Genomic DNA, 19,084 nt, shown 5'->3' on the forward strand with positions numbered 1-19,084 from the left:
GTGAGTTTTTGTTAGAAAAATATATTATTGTGGGGTTTATGTAAAACAAATTTGAATTTGAAAGAAGTAAATAGTAATTTTTATAATATTAAAAAAAAAAAAAAAAAAAAAACCTTGCGCGAAGTCTTAATGTAGTCGATGCCCAAAACTACTTTGCGCAACCTCAATTTGTATACCTACGTCGCGCCTGATGTGATAATTTTGGCGCTCCAATAGTGAAAAATAGGCGCTTGTTTTCAATTCTCCAAGTTTGGCAAACCTTTTGAACCCCCAAATCTCGCTCTTCCCGTATACCTCTCTCTTCCCACTCGCTCTTTCTTTCCCGTACGTAGACTTGCATCTCTCCCTCTCGCTCTTTCTTTCCCGTATACCTCTCTCTCCTCTTCAACCCCAAATCTCGAAGCCGATGCGACATAGGGTCCCAAAATCAAGGTAAACGTTTCTCATTTTCGAAGGGTTTTTGTTATTTAGGGTATAGGGTCAAATTGCATGTTGATTTCTGAGTACTTTGTCGAATCTCCAAATAAAATTGGAAGTTGGTTCTGATTTGATAGGGTTTCGGATTTGTGAGGGTTTGAGGTTATGTGGGTTTGTTGAGATTACACCAAAAGTCTGCACCGTTCACCGTTCACCGTTTAGGGTGTGAAATTAAAGAACCACATATTCGAGATGGGGCTGAATGAGATTGGCACACGGTCTTGTACTTTTCAGATTAGCTTGTAAATTTCTTATTAAGGTAAAAAATGCTGAAAAGATTGATTATTTTCATGCTGGAGTGTGACTGTTTGGGAGATGGGATAATCGAAATGCTTTTGCAGTTGATTTTAGTATAGATCCACATTTCAGTTTCGGTTGGCCTGGTTTCCCTTTCTCCTCTGGATTTCGGAATCAAACAAAAACTAAGAAATTTGATTCTTGATGCACTTTACCGGAGAGGGTTCAGATCTTGGAGGGAATATGAGTTTAGCATTTGCCCAACATATTCCTTTTCTGCCATCTCTTATTTAGATTTGTGTAATTGGTTGGCTCAAAGATGGTTTACAAGGCAGGGCTCTATATTCATCTTAAGATTGGTCCATATATTTGTTCATAATGGAATTTTGGGAATGATCATTTTCCTCGGCAGTTTTTCGTTTCGTCAATGAATTTCTTTTTGAATGTTTCTATTTTCTTTAGGGGGTTTCCAGTTTGGCTGAAGTTTGTTCCAGGCATTAGCTTCAGAACAAATAATGAGCCTTTTAAGGTGTGTGCACTTTTTTTTTACTAAGGATACGTAATTTGAAAAGTTGACAATTTCAGTCATTTGTCTTAATTAATCAATGATTAGTTTTTTACCTGCCCCAAAAATTTTAATTTTAATTTCGAGCCCTGATTTCATATTAGGCGCCTTATATTCATTTGGATTGTTCCGTCTCATATTGGAATCTCAACTTCTACCTATGTAAATTCGATTTCAAGTTTTTTAGTTCATCAGCACAAACAAGATCATGAGCATTTTGGTAGCCTGCAGCTCTCAGTTCTTGGTATTTCTTCTTACACATAATCTGGTTGAATTTTTTATTTTGTGGGTTTGGAAATTCAAGTTTTTTTTTTTTTCTGCAATTTATATTTGCATTGAAGTTTTTGAACTATTGTATTTGGTTGCCATTATGATTACTTATGGACTATTTCACCGTATGTATTTGCTACAAAATGTAAATTTATTTTAAATGAAACATGTTGAAGTCCTCTGCGCATTTGCATAAGCTATTGTGTGTTGTTAAAAGAGAGAGGGCATCTAGCATACAACACACATGCCATGGGTGTACAACTAAGTATGCCATGGAAGGATTTCTGGATTTCTTCGATGGCCTCTCCTTCAGACAAACCTCCGCATTTACATAATTTTTTAGATTGCAGGGTCTAACAGCATCAAGCATATAAACCGTTAGTAGCTATAGATTTTTTTTTTCTGCAATTTATATTTGCATTGAAGTTTTTGAACTATTGTATTTGGTTGCCATTATGATTACTTATGGACTATTTCACCATATGTATTTGCTACAAAATGTAAATTTATTTTAAATGAAACATGTTGAAGTCCTCTGCGCATTTGCATAAGCTATTGTGTGTTGTTAAAAGAGAGAGGGCATCTAGCATACAACACACATGCCATGGGTGTACAACTAAGTATGCCATGGAAGGATTTCTGGATTTCTTCGATGGCCTCTCCTTCAGACAAACCTCCGCATTTACATAATTTTTTAGATTGCAGGGTCTAACAGCATCAAGCATATAAACCGTTAGTAGCTATAGATTTTTTTTTTCTGCAATTTATATTTGCATTGAAGTTTTTGAACTATTGTATTTGGTTGCCATTATGATTACTTATGGACTATTTCGCCATATGTATTTGCTACAAAATGTAAATTTATTTTAAATGAAACATGTTGAAGTCCTCTGCGCATTTGCATAAGCTATTGTGTGTTGTTAAAAGAGAGAGGGCATCTAGCATACAACACACATGCCATGGGTGTACAACTAAGTATGCCATGGAAGGATTTCTGGATTTCTTCGATGGCCTCTCCTTCAGACAAACCTCTGCATTTACATAAATTTTTAGATTGCAGGGTCTAACAGCATCAAGCATATAAACCGTTAGTAGCTATAGATTTATTTTTCAAATCATTTTGGAAAGGAAAATTAATGGATGGTAGAAGTAAAACTGAAATTGAAAAACACCGAGGTTAAACATGTACAGTTGAAACTGTACCATTTGTATAATTTTTTGTATAAAAAAAAAGAGAAAATAAATTAGGGTCACATGGCTTCACCAACCTCATAGCATTAACATTTTGGCATTTTACAGGCAATAGAACTATGGAAGACAAATATGAGGCATCCTCAGGCATCTGAGGTCGTCAACAAGGACATAATATCGCACTTTGTTCTTCGGCTAGTTTATTGCAGAACGTAAGAACTTGTAACATTTTATTCTCGTAAAAGATATCTTATCTTATGTTGTTAATTTTTATTCTGCATTTTAGAAATTTTCCTTTTGCTTATTTAATTGGCATTGACTTGCATATAGTATTCATGCATGTTAGATGTATTCTGGAAAATCTTGTTCTTTTAGATAGTTGTTGTGAAAAACCTGTATTCTTGTTCTGAAGAATGAGCCCTGCATATGGCTTTTCCAGATTTGTAGGAAGTGTTAACTTTTCACAGGGGATTGAAACTAGAAAACATTTGATGCACATACTTATATATGATATGCCTGATTGCTTAACCCACTGCCTCGAGCTATTACGGTATTACCTTAGATGAGAATTTTACTTCAAAAGACTTAAGCAGTGCAGGACCCGACCATTTAAATACTGTACTTTTGAGCAGTTGCATTATAACCCACATATCCCATGTAAAGTTTATTCTAAATCTTTCATGAGGTGGAACAAATCAGTGAAAAAATCTATCATTTTTGCTCACAAAATACACATACTGTCACGGTTTAACTAATTTGATCTTTCTATGGTGATTCTCTTTTAGGGTTTGTTCAGATGCAAGAAAGGATTAGTTTAAATATTCTTGTATTGATATTATTGCTCTAATTACTTATATTACTTTGGTTGCTATTTTATTAGTTTCAAATGCAAGAAAGGATTAGTTTCTAATGTTATATTTTTATGGTTCATAAAGTGTATAGATGTCGCAGTTGATCACTCGTCGTCGGAGTGTGTCCAATGCAGCTCCTGCATTATCAACATCTAGTGCTCCAGGCGTGAGTGCTCCATTGATTGGGGAGCCTACACCCCTTACGGAGGCTACTCCTACAACGTCCCAGGTGCCCGTATCATCAACGTCATCAGTGTCAGTTGAGCCCCTCAGTGCACGGCGGCCTCACCGGCGCCGCCGCGAGCCGGAGCCTTCTGATCACACTTCCTCGTCCTCTAGAGTCGACGATGGGGCCTCCCAACCAGGTAGTTTTTTTCTAATTCTCACTATGTTGCATTTTTTTTTCATTTCAAAACTATTACTTTTATGATTGTGAAAATGTGTTGCGGGTTGTGAATTACTGTTTTAAGGTACTTTTATGATTAGGGGAGGTTTTGCCAAATTTTCTATACAAATTTAAGCTTAGGGTTTTTACCATTTAAGTTTTTTTGGGCAGCTAAAAAAAACACCAGGGGGCCCAATCGAATGTTGAAGGAGCTACAGCTTGTATGTATGTCTGCCTCCTTGATCAAGATTGCATATGATGAGCGACATCGTGGAGCGGTTACCTCACAGCAGCATAACAACGTCGTTAATTGTTGTGGTTTTATTATTAGGAATTTTTGTCCTATGCTGTGGGAGAGTTGGGCAAAAATTCCCGAGGAGACGAGGACTTTGGTGCGAGACAATTTGGAGGTTAGTATATTAATTTTTAGCAAAGTCAACATCTTTCTCTGCTTAAACTAGTGCAGGGCCATCATCTTGATTAGTAAAGTCAAGATCTTTCTCTCAATTTATGTTTGGTTGCTGAGAAAATGTAGGGGGGAAAGAGAAATCAGGTGCATTTCATTGTTTTGCACCTGATAGCCGAGTGTTGTTGTGATGAATAATTTGGTCATGTATTTTGCACTCTTCTTCTGTTCATAATTGGGAGCAGGTGTGGTCATTTAGTTTTGGTTAATTTCAGTGATTTGCGGCACTATTCTTTGTTGTCTGAATGCTTCCTGGGAAGGAAATTGAAAAATAATTCCGTGAACCATTGTTAAAATAATGATTATGTTGGTTAGGTGGAAGGATTACTATCTTATCTGATGCATATTTATGGGTTTTTAGTTTTGGTCTACGTCCTTGCTAAATGATTTATGATAGTGTTTAGGTGAGTATGCATGCCGTCTCTAGTACATTGCTTTGCTTGTGTTGTGCATCAGTTAACTTGATCCATAGTATCCACTGGTTGAGCAGCATCATGATACCTAAACATTATGCCTATACATGCTGTTTTGTTTTAATCATTAAGTGCTTCTTGGGACTGGCTATACTAATCAAGTAATCGATCTTTTACCGAGCGAGTCCTATGTATGGTTCTTGACTTTGCCTCAATTTGATAGTGAATTGTTTTTAGTTGTTGTCCTGGTTTTATTTATTAAAGTGAACTACGAAAGCAGCCTTAAATAGTCGAGTTAAATCCTTTGTTGAGAAATTATGCTAAGGAAAGGAATTTGATAAATAATTTGACTGTTAACCTTTTGGTTTGAACATTAAAGGTTTGACACTTGTGTGAAGTTGAGGTTTGACACTGCTTTCCGAATATAAACATTATATTGTTTGCTTCCTAACAAATTAAGATTCTAGTTATTATTGTAAACCGACAAACTTTATCAATATCTTATAAACTAGTTGTCAATTATTCTTATACATGGTCATTTTGTTTGTCATTTTGTTTGTCATTTTGTTTTTCATATTTGTAGGTTGTTTTTGAAATGGAGGACATATCCCCTGAGGTCAATGCTTACTTAGAGGAGACCTTAGCAAGCCGGTACAAAGATTGGAAGAGCGCTCTTCACAAGCATTTTCAGCTATGGGAATGTCCGGAGAATGCTCGCCTACCGGGTTGCCCACTCGAGTATAAGGAGCGGCGAGAGGATTGGGAGTGGCTCTGCACACATTTTACAGATCCAAAATTTTTGGTATGTACATAATACTTTAATAATAATTTATTATTTTTGTTATTTTATTTAAGTTTTTTTTAATAATTTCTTTCAAATAGTCGCACTAACATATATATTGTATGTTTAACAGAAGAAATCTGCTGCTGGAAAGAAAGCTCGGGACTCAAAGACACTTCTCCACCATTCTGGTTCGAAGCCCTTTTCGTATAGGGTTGAGGCACGACGTGAGGTAAAAGTATATTAATTTTGAAATTTTATACAATTTATTTTATATTATTGATTAATAAAATTTTCTTAATGTTTTTTTTTTCTTTAGGAGGGTTCTAAGTTCCCACAGATTGACCTGTTCAAGCATGTTTACGTTCATCCCAACAACGAGAACAGTGACCAGCTTTATGCAAGTATATGTAATTGTTATTTTTCTTATTTTTATGAATCGTTCAAATATTATTTATATTTTGTTATTAAACATTATATGTTTCTTCTTTATTATTATAGGGTGATATGGTGGGAAAGAGCACTGCTATTCTCCAAGAAGCAACATCGCAGCTTCCCCCAGAGACCCCGATCGAGGACGTCATTGTACCCAAGGATGCAGATGTTCAGATCGTGACTGAGGTCTTGGATCAGAAGTTCGGTCGTCATCATGGTAAGGTTGTTCGGTGTACGGGGAAGGCGGGGGTTCGTGAAACGGGTGCCTCTTCTTCCAGATTGTCCATAGGAGAGGTCAATTCCTTGAAGGAGGAAGTGACAACCCTAAGAGGTCAGGTTGCGGCCCAGGGCAACCGCATTAGGGCCCAGGACGAGAGGATGAATATGATTGTTCAGGCCTTAGCGATGTCCGGCCTCCAAATCCCAACGATGCCAGCACTGAATGTTGCTCCACCTTCGACTTCCCAGCCATTTTGCCCAGACGATACCGAGTAGCATGATGTATTAAACTTAGAAGACTTGTAGTTTTTTATTTTTTTGTTCGGACAAACGTACATTTTCATATATTCTATAATTAATTACTTTTTCTTGGTTTATTAATTATTTTTTAGAATTTAATTATAATATTTATTAAAAATTAAATAAAAAAATATAAATGACAAAAAAAAAAAAAAAAATTCCTTCACTGCCTTCGCGCGACGAAGGTTCGTTTGGCTAATTGTTGGGCGACGTATTTTTGACTTTGCGCGACGACGGTCCTACGTCGCGCAAAGTATTTTTTGTACTAGTGCAAGGTATTGGTCCTCTACTAGCCCCTTCAGTTCGCAAACATTTCAAATATATATACATATACATTTAATAAAGCATATCGTTAACTAGGCAAAACAAGGCACAGTGCTACTTGCATGTAAATTTACACAAAACATTTCAAATATATATACATGTACATTCAAATATTATCAAGACTAACACAAAATGAGGCACATTGATACTTGCATGTAAATTGAGATGCACATCAATAAGGAACGACATGCCATCATGATGAGCCATCTGAGCTCCACCAAGTGTCAATAATACTCTATTGCAATTTCACACAATTCAACTGTCGGATTGTCGTTAATTATGAAAATCGTACAATAGTACAGTTATCCAAAAAGTTGAATAATCGAACCATCATATTGAATTTCAACAAAATAACTTTGGAAATTGGCTCATGATGTTAAGAACATCTCGCTGTCCAAAATCCACATGTTAGAATTTTCCATGCCCCGCTGAGCGTGGTTTCCAATGAGCAAAAATCGGAATTTTCGAATAACTCCAAATGACACCAAATTTTACAAGCATGTAGAGCTCAACAAGTGGAACAACTTTTCTACCTGCGACGAAGTCCTAAAGTAGACGAAAGATGGTCAATTTTGCCGACAAAGCTGGTGGGTGCTTAAAACTTTTAGGCATCGATTCATCACCTATGGTTGTCGTTGAGGTTGGTCGGATTTACTCCTGGGATGAAAGGTTACAAAGACCAGGTGGTGGCATTGGTCACTACTATGTGGTTTTAACAGAATAATAAAAAGAGCCGTTGAAACTCGTTGGTGTTCGTTGGTTTCGTGGCCTCTCACTGTCACGTGTCAAACGGGGTGATTCTTGGGTGGATTTTGTAAAGGTAAGTACGAGCTTCAAGAAGATGGTAGTGGTACAGGGTAGCTATTTTTGAGTTGTCCAAAATTCACTTAAGAAAACATCATGTTGAAATGGGTCGGTCGACTTGGTGGGTTCGTGGTTTTTTGGGTTCAGTTTCCATTTCTGGAATCGTAGATCATCTCCAATTGAAGGGTCTAGAGGGCCAAAAATAGCCCAAAAAACCGTTTCCAACAGAGGGCAGGGCTTATGGGCCCCACTAAACAAAAAAGGGCCAAAAGGCCAACTGGCTGGCTCAATCCAGCTAGCCAACCAGCCTCGAGCCGAGCTGGATTTTTCATTATTAATACATTTTCTGTCTGATATATCCGATAGTATTGTCCTTTTCAGTGTCGGATATATCTGACAATATTGTCCTTTTTTTTTTTGGCCAAATTTATTTATTTTTTTAAAATTCCCCTTTTTTCCTATAAATACATAAGCTATTCCTACACCATTTTTACATAATTTTCACCCTTTTTAAATTTAAGTTGTTGTAGTTTTTAAATTTAAATAATAAATTATGTTTGGCCCTATGACCCTTTAGCCCTCGATTGGAGACAGTTTTTTGTCACAGGGCTAAAACGAGCCCTATGGCCCTTTGGCTCTCAGTTGGAGATGAAGGCAAATATGGCCTTGTACTGTTCATTAAAATATTAATATCTTGAAGGGCCAGAGGGTTAAAACGAGCCCTCTGGCCCTCGTTTGGTTGGAGATGGCCTTACTAGTTCTGTTAGGATTTCAAAATTTTCATGAAATTTCTATTTATAGTAAGTGAGAAAGGATGAAAACGCTCCTTACTTGAAAGACTTCTAACTTATTCGTTTCCACTCCGATTTGCGAACGGATTTTGCCAAGCATCGAGCTCCATCCATGTATTCTAAAGCACCTCCGAATACCAAAGTAAAATTTAAAATGAGCAAAACGCCTTTGAAATGGTTTTGCCAAAACTGTAAATTAAATAAATAATAAATTCCCTGACGAGATACCACACTGGCAGTGGTGTAGTTAAGCTTTTGTTCATGCACTAACAAGAAGCTTTGCAGTTTATTAGTTCGCAACTCAGTAAGATTCTTTGACTTTGCAACTGAGCAGACAATATAGTCAATTTTTGGAGTCAGTAATCTCAAAATCTTCTCCACGACTTTAACTTCTTCCATGGTGCCACCATTAGATCTCATCTTGCTTGCTATTCCCAAGGTTTCAGTAAAGAAATCAGTAATGGACTCACCTAATTTCATTTGGAGTGTTTCAAAGTCTGTCGTTAGAGTTTGAAGCAGTGGACGCTTCACTCTCTCTGACCGTTCATATTTCTTTTTCAAAGAGTCCCATATTTGTTGGGAGGTCTCATTCTCGAGTATGGTGACCAAAATAGATCGATCGAGTAATTTCTCACCTTCACGTCCTTCAGCTTCTGTTCATCAATCCTCTCCCATTGTTGCTTAGTCTACACAACTCTATCTGATGTGGTGTCAGTCCCTGATTCGACAAGGTGACAATATTTCTTTGGTCTTAGGCAGTGGCGAAGCCAGGAATTCTCATGGAGAGGGGCGAAATTCAAAAAATTTAGGGTCCCTAAAAAATGTGAACATTCATTTGAGGTCTAAGTTCAGGATTTGCAAGAAGATTATTTGAACTACCTGTAATATTCATAGAAGAATTTGCACTAACCGAAATATTCAAAAGAGGACTTGGACTACTCAAAATAGTCGAAGGAGGGTTTGAACAACAATATTATTTGAAGGATGATTTAGCATCGTTTCTTGTTGTATCGTCCTATTACTTAACTGTATAATTAGCAAAGTTTTAAAAGATGCTAAGCTCTAGTCGGGCGATAGACATGACTTTACACTTAGGTCAGAACCTAGGCAAATTTAAATAAATTTATTATATACCATATAAATAATTGTCTATTTATTATATAGCTTATAATATCCAAAAAAACATTGATTATAAAACATATAATATATAAAAATAATGACAAATTTTCTTTATTACTTTGTTGAATTTGATGGTAAGAGAAAGAAAAAAAAACAAATAATTACGAGTTCATAATATTTTACAAATTATGTTTTGAAGTTCGTATAAATTTATAGTGAATTTTAAGCTAAATAATAGTGTCAAATAAGTGGTTTAAAAAATATTAGAATAATGGTCAAATTAATTGGACAATAATTAAAAAAAAAAACAGATGTTAATCTAAAATAAAACAAATGTTAATCACTTTATTCTTGTGAAAATTTCTTCTATGTCTCCTTTCGGTACCCACACTAATATACTATCCTCTTGATTTTCGGAACGATCATCAGTTTTAACTTCCACAGTTCCACTGCAGAGTCATTAACAGAACAACTATCGATAAAACAACAATAGCAGGTTAGGTGGTGCAACTTGATTGGCCAATATTTAAAAAAAAATAAACAAAACAAATTGTAATTCTGAAAGTTCACGTGGGGTGGGATGGGAGAGAGAGAAGTCTCTCTCTTCTTCCTTTCTCTTCTTCCTCGTTCAAACCGAACTCGAACTTCATTTCCAGTCTCCAGAAGCTGCGATCAGCCTGTGCTGCGACAGAGCAGGGAAACCCAAAACGCCAGAAAACCAGACAGAATTTCACCACTTCCGTCGAGACCAGAGGGGCGGAACCACCGCTTCTAGGCTTGATTTCTGGCGAGGGGAGGGGCGGATGCCACTCCTCGCCCTCACGTAGCCTCGCCACTGGTCTTAGGAAGTTTCCATCAACAAGCTCCAATGGTCGTAGTTACCATCAATCCATGGAATTACAGGTTGAAAAACTCTATGTGGCTTTCTCAGTAACCATTGTTTCTTGATGCTACAAGACACTCTTTCACTTTGTTCTCGAGTCTTTCGAGCACAAGAGTGGATTTGATGCCAAATGTTGGAAACTGAAAAACCTTAACATAACGAATGCTCTGAACAATTGAATTGCACAATGATTGAATGCTGAAGATTCTCATTAAACTGAATGAAACAAGTTTACAACTTAAAAGAAATAGGCAAGCTCCACGATAACTAAGAGCAATTCCACCCCTAAGGACTTTGCGCCAGCACCCAGCGCATTTATCCACTAAAATGAACAGTAACAGACTCCAATGAACAATAATAGGCCAAGGCATCTCCACCCCTAAAAAAATGCGCTGGCACCTAGTGAAAAAATGCGCTGGCACAAACGATCTCCATCCCTACAAAATGCGCTGGCACCTAGCCCATTTAAAATATTTTTAAATTTTGTCTAAAAGAATAAAAAAATAAAATAGTTTTAATTTCGGATAGGATTTTTAACCAATCTCGTCACGCCACATGTCATTATCTGAATGTACTATTTTGTGAATAGATTTCCGCTAAGATTTTCAACCAATCCCGACACGCCACGTGTCACTTCCGTTTTACAATAATTTAGCCAAGATTTCGATAAGATTTTCAACCAATCACGTCATGCCACGTGTCATTATCTGAACGTACTATTTTGTGGATAGATTTCCGATAATATTGTCGACCAATCCCGACACGCCACGTGTCACTTCCGGTTTACAATAATTTAGCCAAGATTTCGATAAGATTTTCAACCAATCACATAGTGCCACGTGGCATTGTCCAGAACCTCATCCTTTCTTTTTTTGTCCATATAAACCCTACATCCCTACATCCATCCTCACACCAAGCTCAATCCTTTTTTTTAGCTCAGAATCCTTGTTCATCGTTTTCAAATCTTGAGTTCTTATTACAATGTCTTCTTCAAGAAGGGTGTATAAATAGTTGCAGGAGCAACAACAAAGGTTGTTGGCACAACAGGCAGAATTGGCCAATCTCGAGGAAGGTGGAAGTGGAGGTGGAGATGAGGCTTTCTTCATGGAGGAGGATGAGGATGATCACCATAGAAGGCAGAAGGCCTCACATTCCCGTCGTGTCATGGAAGTCGTGGGTCAGATAGACAAACCAAGACGTGTTGCAAACCTCGATAGAAAAAGGGAAAAACGAGGTAAAAATCTATTGGAAGATTATTTTATTCCCAATAGCATATTCCCTGATCATATTTTTAGACGGCATTTTAGAATGCAACGAAATTTGTTCAACAAAATCATGAGTGATATTTGCAACCATGATTCATACTTTGTGCAAAAAGAGGATGCTTTTCATGTTTTAGGTCTTATTCCCGAGCAAAAAATTATGGCATCCTTGCGAATGCTTGCATATGGAGCATCTGCAGATCAAGTGGATGAGATCGCGAGGATGGGAAAAACAACTGTTTTGGAGTCCCTGATGCGGTTTTGCTCTGCAATTGAAGCCCTCTACACCAATGAGTACCTCCGGACACCCACGCCAAGGGACATGCGAAGGCTTCTGAGGAAGGGTGAGATGCGAGGCTTCCCTGGCATGATTGGAAGCATGGACTGCATGCACTGGACTTGGAAAAACTATCCAAGTGCGTGGCAAGGAGCATATGGCAACAGAAAAGGAGCCAAAAGCATCATTTTGGAAGCGGTGGCTTCATTTGATACATGGATTTGGCATGCTTTTTTTTGGTGTTCTAGGAGCTCAGAATGACTTAAATGTCCTTGCCCAATCCCCAGTGTTCGACGAACTGCTGCAAGGAAACTCGCCGAGATGCACATATACCATTAATGGTACCCAATACGAGGGATCATACTACCTTGCAGATGGCATTTACCCAAGGTGGTCAACATTTGTCAAAACAGTGCCACATCCACAGACTGAAAAGGAAAAGCACTTTGCAAAATGTCAAGAAGGGTGTAGGAAGGATGTCGAGCGTTGTTTTGGTATCCTGCAAGCTCGTTGGGCGATTATCAGGGCTACAGCTAGAATGTTTGATGTCGAGGCTCTTCGATCCATCATAATGACGTGTATTATTCTCCACAACATGATTGTTGAAGATGAGTATGATTATGATGGCGTCGATGAATATAAGCCGGATCCGATGAACAACTCAAGAACACGTATCTATTGTGCTCATGATGGGACCGAAGATCCAGTGCAACATGAGCCGTTGGAACGCGATGGACGTTACAATGAATTGATCGTTCAGCGGTACACTAATGTGCAAGAGCCATACTGGCACGTAACCCGCCAGAATGACTTGATTGAGCACCATTGGGGATTGCATGAAGGCGAAGATAATTAGAATGAGGCTTGTGGTTGAAGAATAAATTGTATTTTTTTTTAAGTTTATGTAATTCTATGTAGTGTGTTTTGTTTTTAAGTTTATTTAGTGAGTTTATGTAATTCTATTTATTTGGTGAGTTTATGTAATTCTATGTAGTGTGTTTTGTTTTTAAGTTTATTTAGTGAGTTTATGTAATTCTATGTATTTGGTGAGTTTATGTAATTCTATGTAGTGTGTTTTGTTTTTAAGTTTATTTGGTGAGTTTATGTAATTCTATGTAGTGTGTTTTGTTTTTAAGTTTATTTGGTGAGTTTATGTAATTCTATGTAGTGTGTTTTGTTTTTAAATTTATTTGGTGAGTTTATGTAATCTTATTTCATGTGTTTAAATAAAGTACAAAAGAAATAAAGTTTTAAAAATAAATAAAGAATTACATTAAAATTGCATAATAAATTAAATAAAAATAAATAAAGTTTTAAAAATAAATAAGAAATAACATAAAAATTACATAAGAAATTAAATAAAGTTCAAACCTAGAAAAAGAAAAAAACATAAGAAATTACATAAGAAATTAAATAAAGTTCAAAAGAAAAAAGAAAGAAAAAACATAAAAAATACATAAAAATTATACAAAGTCTCTCGAGTTAGGATATGTGGTGCGAGGATCTTGGTTGTCACAAAAGTTGCTAGAACCCCCTTGACTTGTTTCCGCATCTCTTGCATGCCTCCTTTGCATGACATCTCTTTTTTCCGATGTCCAAAAATATTTAGAATTCGGAGACAGTCCTACTAGAGACTTGCTCATAGTGTCACGATCTGCTTGAGCCATCCTTTCTTCTCGAAGCAATTCATTTTCTCGATGAAGTGCTTCTCTAACCAGCTCATTCTCTCGATTAACTACTTCTCTTTGTCTCTCAGCCGTCGCATCACGGGCCTCAGTAGCTGCTAATATTGCTGCCATAGCAGCAACTTTTTCCTCATCTCTAACCTTTTCTCGTGCCATGTTCAGTTCACCTTGGCGAGCAAGTTCCTCCATATATTTAGTGTAGTCATTCTTGGAAGAACTACCTTTTTTCTTTGACGCCTTTTTACCTACGGGCCTGAGGGACTGACGAGTCGGTTGGGTCTCGGGCACTTGTTCAAGCATCCCTTCCGTGTCTTGAAATGTGTCGGCTTCTTGTTCGGCCATGTCTGGTTCTGGAGAACTATGTAGACCCATACCGTGCATGACAACTTCTGGACCAGTTGCCACAATTTTGTATTTAGGGCAATCTTTGACAATTTGCCAACATTCCCATCTAGTGAATGATTTGTTCCCGTTCTTTGAATTGTAGAATGCTTGAGCTTGTAGTGTCTATAAAAATGTGGGATAACATAGTGTTAAAAAATGCGGGTGTAACACAAATAAATAAATTCAAAATATTGATACGGGTGGAATGCATATAAATTACATAAAAATGACATAAGAAATTAAATAAAAATGACATAAGAAATTAAATAAAAATTACATAAAAATTACATAAGAAATAACAAAAAAATTACATACGAAATTAAATAAATCAAAATATTAATGTGAGTGGAATGCATATAAATAAATAAAAATATTGTCACCTGATCCGCTAAACTTGTCCCACTATGGAGGTTACCGGAAGCATGAGAGATGGCGTTTTTCCAACAAGTAAAGGATGCGTTGAGTTTTTTCCAATGACCTTGAAGACCTTGACTAGTTCTGGCGTTTTCTCCATGTACATCGCAAAACGTTTTCGTAATTTTACTCCACATTTCTCGCTTATCCATCTCATTACCCGTAATCGGATCATGAGTAGTGTGAACCCAACATTCACACAATGTAACATCTTCAATGAGCTTCCATGAAGACATTTTTTTCTCTTAAAGTGTAGAAAATATTGAAATGTAGATAGTATAGAAAGTGTAGAAAATATTGAAATGTGGTGTAAAGGTAGAAGATGAGGGTTAGGTATTTATAGGAAAAAAATTAACATTTTTCAAAATTTTCTGTAATTTTTTTAAAATTTTCTGTATTTTTTAATAATTTTTCTGTATTTTTTAATAATTTTTAATGAATTTTAATATAGTTAATTAATTTGGACCGTTGGATTTGAAAAATATTCAAATCCAAGAGCTAGGGAGTTGCCACGTGGTCAACGGTCATATTTCTGACCGTTGGGCCCTTTTTTTTTTTTTATTTACTTTTTGTGAAAAAAACGTGGACCGTTGATCTTTGATCCGACGGTCTATTTTAAAAGTAAAATTTAAAATTTTTTTACCGTTGGAAATCCAACGGCAGAGAGGGAGCCACGTCGCAAACTCGGGGGGTGGAACTGACAGCGCCTGCACACGGGCTCGGGCTCTGAAAGCCTGTCAGGCACTCGCGCCACGCCTGCGTGAAGCGCACGCGCCAGGCCAACAGCCCGGCTTCTTGCTCAGTCTCTTTTGGGCTGGTCCAGAGCCCAGCTCGGGCTGGGTACCGGTCAACTTGAGGGGGTGGACTTGATTGACAAGGGCCTGGCTTGTTTTTTGGACTGAGGGCTGGGACATTTTGTCCCCGCTGGACTTGCTCTAATAACATGACTTGTGCAAATTTTGTGGAGTTAACAACCCTAAGCAACGAAAGAAAATTTGAACGCGGTGAACAGACTCAACCACATCCCCAACATACTAAGACTCTAGCTTGATTTGGTCTTTACCTTTCCACCTCAGCTTTATTTAATTAAACTTAATGAAACATGACTAAATAACTCTTAACATCTCCGGCGCCAGAGGAGCTGCGGTACGAGGTGGTGGATGTTCAGTTGACGACCATGACGTCGTAAATGTGAGCGTAGCCCGATTTAGGAAGGATTTGCATTTAGTTTAGAGATGGGTAGAGTCGAGGCTCGAGACCCATTAAATTCGTATTTGGGGTCGAAGAAGCGTGGAGTAGATTGGAGGCGAGCCTTACGACTACGTAGGTGGTCATATCGCTGTGGTAAGCTCCCATAGTGATATAAATGCGGCATCCGCCTACGGTTTACCCTTCACGATAGCACGTGACACATTAAACGGAATATTGGATGGAATAATGAAAATTTAAATGGTAGGATGGAATGTGGCTAATTATGGGAGTCCATGGGGAAATTAGCAAATATCAAAGTTTAGGGGGTAAATTGACAATGCCTTACAAATTCAGGGGGCAAATCAATGAATACTTATGTTATTATGTAAGCGTATTATGGTATTTGTGCCTTTGGTGTTTTCTTGTAGGTTAAGAATTTGGATTTTTTTACTATTAGAATTTCGGTTCGTTCTCTAGAAATATGATGTTCTGTAATTCAATCCAATAAGTCTGGCAAGATGTAGTCTCTATAAGTTACGTAGCTTTTTTGGAAATCTTGTAGTATTTATTTATTTTCGATTGATAAAGTATTATTCGTACTTTTATATTTCATTTGTTTGTTGGGTACTTTGATTTTCAACTTATGGAAAATTCTAACTTGAAGTGAAGTAATGGAAAAGTCACAACATGCTTGGAAGAAGATCATAAAAGTTGTAACGTGTGTGATGTTGATGCGGGAAAGATCAAGGGTCTTGAGGAAACAAGAGATAGGTAATTTGAGATCACTCAACCAAGGGCAATGGAGCTCGCTCAACATTGCTAATCATATATTCACTTGACACGACCAAGCCAAAAGCTTTCTTTAGAAGGGGGGAAAACTCAATCACTTGAACTGCACAAAGCAAATATAATTTTCATTTAATCAAATCTATCATTCAAGGCTTTCTAGTACATTATCTATAACCATTTGTAAATTAATAGACCTCAAATTTTGCTTGGATACCCTTACAACTTCCAAAATAATTTTAACAAATTCCTATGTGACAATATTTCAAACTTAATTAAGCTTTAAACTTTCAACATGCATGGGCTGCCAATTAATAGACTATGATTGCTGCTCAGATGTGTATGACTAGCATGCATACTTATTTCCTATTATTGCAATCAATAGTTCTAAGAGAATTTCAGGAGAGATATATCAAGATGCAAGACACATACACTTCATTTGTTGTTGAAGTGTCATATAGGCAATTTTAGGGGGAATATGTTTTTTTTTTTTTTTTTACACCAAAAGGAGACATGCCATATGATAATGAGATAAGAAAGCTATCACTTAAAATCCAACTTTACATTTATTCCATTGGAAAAAAATTGGGAGTTTTAATGAAAAGGGTTTGGACCAAGTATTTTAACCAAAAACACCCTATAGTTTTCTTTAACCAAAAACACCCTATAGTTTTCTTTAACCAAAAGCACCTCAAAATTAACCATAAGGACAGGGCCCCCAAATTCTTCACGGGTTGGGTTACAAAGCCCAATACGAACAAAATAAGTTTTAAAAAATGCCCCTAACAGAAAGAAAACCCAACCACGCGCAAAACTCAGCAAGAACAAGTAAGACGTTGCTGAGTAGATAGCATTCTCATCGCCCTGCACAAAACCATCGAATACACATACCATCTCTGTAAGGGATATCATGGAATAGGGATAGGTGGAGAGATAGCATCAGATTTATTATCATCAGATTGTTGTCTCTGAACAAATACGCAGCTGAGAACAACAACTTGAGGTGATTCATAACCAAATTATTCTTATGCAATAAGAAACCACCTGACTAGTTCTGTAGTTTCCTCTGAGCCCCCTTTTCCAAAAGTGACATTTTTTTCTTATAAATTTCTGATTTTTGTTGTTTGAGCTTATTTGATTGAATATATCAGTGAAAAATTGAATTCTGAGAATTGTGTATTGGATATTTTGTTGTTTTATGAGATGGGTATTGATTGAAATCTGAAATCTTTAATTGTTGGCTTTTGGATTAATGGTTTCGTATTTTCTGTATGCATTGTGATTTGGAAGACAGTAGGCAACGTTTGATTCGTAATTGTGTAGAGGCTACTGGAAAGATTGAATATAATCTGTCAAGATTTGATGATACCTTGGATTTTTGGTATATCCAAGCATACCATATGTTCTTCCATTTTCATGTATGATTTTGGTTTCTCAGTCATTATTTCTTACTTACCAAATCTACTTCAACAATGCATAGATATTATATATCTCTTACAATATTACATTATTATTTAGTTCTTAATGTCTTTTATTGCAATTATAAAATTTTTTATTTACAAATTTTGCAAGTTCTTTCATATTTCTATAATGATTTAATTCTTATTTGGGCCTTGCAAACATTTACAATATTTTCTCCTCATGTTTTGTATGAATTTATGTATAAGATTTTGTATGAATTAATTTGTGCTAATTATATCTCTTTTTGATATTAAAAAATAATAATATTGCTCCTGCTCCAGTTGTGGGTTGGCCTCCAATTCGATCATTCAAGAAGAATCTTGCAAGCAACAAAAGCTCTTCCAAAAATGTTGTCCAAAACAAAGCTACTAATGGTAAACCAGTTGAAACTAGCGTAAAGGGTCTGTTTGTGAAAATTAACTTGGATGGAGTCTATGTTACCTCTTCAAGTTTTCTATCATCTAAATAATTTGCTGCCTTGGAAAATCTCCTGAGAACCAGAGCTGACGGCACCTTACAATCACAAAGACATAAATCTCTTGTATAATTATAGCAAATAGTAAATACAATAATGTATGAATTATAACTTTTACCTTATCTTTTTCTTTGTTTTACTATAGATATTGAGGGACAAGCTCGAGATTCTGAGAGTAAATGTGAATGCTTTTAACCAACTGAGTTACAAGTCTTTGTCATTTTAGCTATATTTAAATGAACGAATTAAGTAAAATCCGGGATATATGTATACTAGTAGGATGTTAGAGCTTATGTTGTCAAGTTGTCAAATTCTACCGTTATTGATCATATAGTTTTTTTTTATCAGAGTATGTCATTCTAATCCTCCTTAAAATAAGGAGACACTATTTATGAAACTGGACCAATAAGTAGACACTATTTATGAAACCAAATCAAGAATGAGACAGTATTTCTAAAACTAAACCAATAGGTGGAAACTATATATGAAACCAAATCAAGAATGAGACTATTTCTAAAACTAAACCAATGGATGGAAACTATTTCTAAAACTAAACCAATAGATGGAAACTATTTATAAAACTAGACTAAAAAAAAGACACTACTTATGAAACTAGACCAAGAAAGAGACATTATTTA

General features: G+C 36.4%; 2 protein-coding genes across 6 annotated transcripts; both read left to right on the plus strand.

Annotated features, from left to right (window-relative positions):
* The first annotated feature begins 320 nt into the window (after positions 1-320).
* Positions 321-6,667, plus strand: LOC126625359 (uncharacterized). 5 transcript variants are annotated; one of them, XM_050294461.1, is made up of 8 exons: positions 321-432; positions 2,849-2,952; positions 3,676-3,956; positions 4,148-4,386; positions 5,439-5,657; positions 5,770-5,868; positions 5,956-6,040; positions 6,138-6,230. In XM_050294461.1, exons 3-8 carry the CDS (start codon positions 3,683-3,685, stop codon positions 6,140-6,142), a joined length of 921 nt encoding a protein of 306 aa, XP_050150418.1. In that variant the 5' UTR covers positions 321-432; positions 2,849-2,952; positions 3,676-3,682; the 3' UTR covers positions 6,143-6,230. The 5 variants fall into 5 exon arrangements, with proteins under 5 accessions (XP_050150418.1, XP_050150417.1, XP_050150413.1 ...); XM_050294460.1 differs by having other exon boundaries at positions 5,956-6,046; positions 6,138-6,195; XM_050294456.1 differs by having other exon boundaries at positions 324-432; positions 5,956-6,036; positions 6,138-6,667.
* An 809-nt stretch (positions 6,668-7,476) lies between these two features.
* On the plus strand, positions 7,477-12,475 carry LOC126625525 (uncharacterized). Its single transcript, XM_050294594.1, has 3 exons — positions 7,477-7,554; positions 11,523-11,745; positions 11,911-12,475. Exons 1-3 carry the CDS (start codon positions 7,477-7,479, stop codon positions 12,309-12,311), a joined length of 702 nt encoding a protein of 233 aa, XP_050150551.1. The 3' UTR covers positions 12,312-12,475.
* The last annotated feature ends 6,609 nt before the right edge of the window (positions 12,476-19,084 follow it).

This window comes from Malus sylvestris, chromosome 6 (genome assembly GCF_916048215.2).
Source record: "Malus sylvestris chromosome 6, drMalSylv7.2, whole genome shotgun sequence".
Lineage (NCBI taxonomy): Eukaryota > Viridiplantae > Streptophyta > Magnoliopsida > Rosales > Rosaceae > Malus > Malus sylvestris.